The sequence below is a fragment of the Auxenochlorella protothecoides genome (assembly GCF_000733215.1).
Source record: "Auxenochlorella protothecoides strain 0710 unplaced genomic scaffold scaffold65, whole genome shotgun sequence".
Taxonomy (NCBI): Eukaryota; Viridiplantae; Chlorophyta; class Trebouxiophyceae; order Chlorellales; family Chlorellaceae; genus Auxenochlorella; species Auxenochlorella protothecoides.
The window spans coordinates 67629-70150 of NW_011934127.1; the positions used below are offsets into that span (position 1 = coordinate 67629).

Consider the following 2522-nt stretch of genomic DNA (forward strand, 5'->3'; position numbering starts at 1 on the left):
TCGTGACAGGATGGCCAGCAGGGGCGCGCTGCATCGTGGCACAGGGCCGAGACTAATCACTGCGCAGAGTCTCTGTGGCCCCCCCTTGCACCTCTCGCCAGCCGTCGGCCTTGCCCTTGCCGCTGCTGTCATCGGCAACCCCCTTTCCTCCACACAGAGACGGAGGCGGCGGCGCTGGAGACCCTGACGCCCCTCCTCAGCAGGAGTGAAGCTGTGCGGAAGGTGGCGCAGATGTTCCTACTGGAGCGGTTGGAGGAGCGGGACCTCCTCACGGCCACTCTTCTGCTGCAGACCATGGCGAGTGCCTCGGTGGTTGAGAGGCTGAGGGTGCATGCTGTGTGGTTGACAGCGGTGAATCGAGGGCTCAGTGCCCTGCCTGCAAGGCAGGCCTTCAGATGCTGCTTCAAGGTGGCGCCCAAGTCCACAGCTGCGTGAACCTGGCTTGCCAGGTTCATGTTGCATGCGTATGCCCGGGCAGCCCTGACCAGACCCGTGGCTTCGGACTCATGGCCTTTCCCCTTCCTTCCACCAGGCGGGGGCCATGGAGACCATGACCGACAAGTCCATCCCCGAGTTCGCGCCCTTTGGCTTCTCTCTCGCCCGCCAGCTGACCATCCTGCTGACAGGCACGGGCATGGGTGTTTTGCGGGGGCAGATGTGTCGCCAGCCGCCCAAACTTGGGAGGGTGTTGTGATGAGGGGGGGATTCATCTGCGTCACTCCTGAGCTTCCCTGGAGTGGGGCGGTGTTGTGTTTGTGAGCTCATGTGCACCCCGCTGTTGGCCCATTCTACGAGAGCACAGAGGGCGCGGTGAAGGTGGAGGATGGGATCTGGCAGCTGGCGGTAGACCGCGTGCTCGTCAAGCTTGTCGACTCCGAGACAGCGGTGAGCATTCTTTCTCCCTGGCTTGTGTTGCGAGAAGCAGCCATGCGCATGTGCTGTTGAGGCTGCTGGGGAGCAAGCACCAACCAGGCATTGGGCTAGGCCGGCGCGCTATGCTCAGGTGAAAGTGTCCACCGCCTCGCACCTTCTGTTCCAGGCACCCGCCTGCATTCTCCTGGCCCCAACCACCGCAGGTGCACGAGGAGGTGCTGCGCCTCCTGCTGGCAGCGTCCTCCCAGATCCCGCTGCTCCCCCTGGCCAACTACCTGCACCACACGCTGAGCAACAGCAGGTGCCCCTCATGTTTAGCTGTTGTGACATGCATGGTTTGACTAAATGCCAAGCGGTACGCAGTCTGGGGAGGTGCGAGGATGCAGTCTATATTCAGTCGCCAACAACCCCCCTCATCCTCCCAGAAAAAGCCGCAAGAGGTTCAAGAAGAGGAAGCTGGTCAGCCTGGAGCTGGAACCCTGGTCAGAGTATGCAGGCGCGGCCTCCGAGCCTGCCTACTCGGACGGCTACGCCTCTGCAGGCTATACCAGCGGTGCGTGTGTGCTGTGGAGTAGTTCAGAGGGAAGGCGATGGCCAGAATGCGCCTGCTTCCTTGTGGACGCTTGCAGAAGTCTGGGGTGCCTCGAGCCCCCTATGCTGCTGCCCGCGCTGGAGGGCCCGCCTCCTCCAAGTTGCCCTGCCAAGCCTTGTCTATGCCTCAGCGACCCCTTTTCTCCCCAACCCCCGCTCCCCCTCCGCAGCCGGGTATGCCAGCCAGGGTGACGACACGGAGATGGGGTCCAGGGGCGCAGACGGCATCCGCGCCACCTACGTCCTGTTTGCGCAGAGGGTGCCTGGCCTGAATGCGACCACCGCCCCAACCTTGCATGCATATCTGGAAGCCGGGTGACTGTGGTGTCTTGTATTCTACATGAAGTGAGCAGGAAGAGTCATGCAGCCAGGGTCAGCAGGGAGCGGACAGGGCACGAAAGGCCCCCTTGCGCCACAGTCCGCGCATTGCAGGGGCAGGCAGTCGCAGCCTGACATGCCATGACACGCGAGCAGCCGTACGCTCACCCAAACACGCCGCCTGACGCGGCTCCCAGGCGGCCTGGGCACACCTGTCTTCAGCTTCCGCAAGCATGGTGCTCGAACCCTTGCCGGCAGCTCGAGCCAGCACGCCGAGCGCCCTGCCGCGGTCCAGGCCTCCTCACTGCCCTCGCCGACCGCTCGATCACCGACTCAGTCGCCCAGGTAGTAGAACGTCCCCGCCGACTTCTGCTCCCGGTCCTTGAGCGACTCCTTCTTGTTGATGCGCGGCCGGTAGTTGGTGGGGTCTCGCCGGAAGGTGATCTCCAGGTTCTTCAGGAACAGGTTCATCCCCGTCAGCAGCGACTGCGGCGTGCGCGCCGTGGCATCCACTGACGGCTGGCCTTCGTAGACCACCACCCGGTCTGCCAGGTAGGCCGCCATGATGAAGTCGTGCTCCACGATGAAGGCCGTCTTCTTGCTGTGCATGATGAACCTGGCATTGTTGGGGTGTTGGTGGGGTTGGGTCTTAGGCGTGGGGCAGTGGGAAACAGTCACCCTGTGTTGCGACTGAGTACCCCCAGGCACGACAGAGCAGCGCGTGGGGGGGGGGGGGGGGG

At 63.6% G+C, this 2522-nt stretch overlaps 2 protein-coding genes across 2 annotated transcripts in view; one reads left to right on the forward strand and one right to left on the reverse strand.

Moving 5' to 3' along the window:
• Positions 1-1783, forward strand: part of F751_5539 (Negative elongation factor B) — a gene marked incomplete at both ends in the record, with an annotated part of 6716 nt that extends 4933 nt beyond the window's left edge. Inside the window, 6 exons of the mRNA XM_011397394.1 lie at positions 158-312; positions 533-638; positions 803-885; positions 1077-1174; positions 1299-1426; positions 1635-1783. Coding sequence (XP_011395696.1) covers positions 158-312; positions 533-638; positions 803-885; positions 1077-1174; positions 1299-1426; positions 1635-1783 — 719 coding nt within the window. The remainder of the gene's footprint in view (positions 1-157; positions 313-532; positions 639-802; positions 886-1076; positions 1175-1298; positions 1427-1634) is intronic.
• Positions 1784-2115: 332 nt separating this feature from the next.
• The window catches only part of F751_5540 (ABC transporter E family member 2), a gene marked incomplete at both ends in the record, with an annotated part of 4874 nt that continues 4467 nt past the window's right edge, over positions 2116-2522 (reverse strand). Inside the window, one exon of the mRNA XM_011397395.1 lies at positions 2116-2398. Coding sequence (XP_011395697.1) covers positions 2116-2398 — 283 coding nt within the window. The remainder of the gene's footprint in view (positions 2399-2522) is intronic.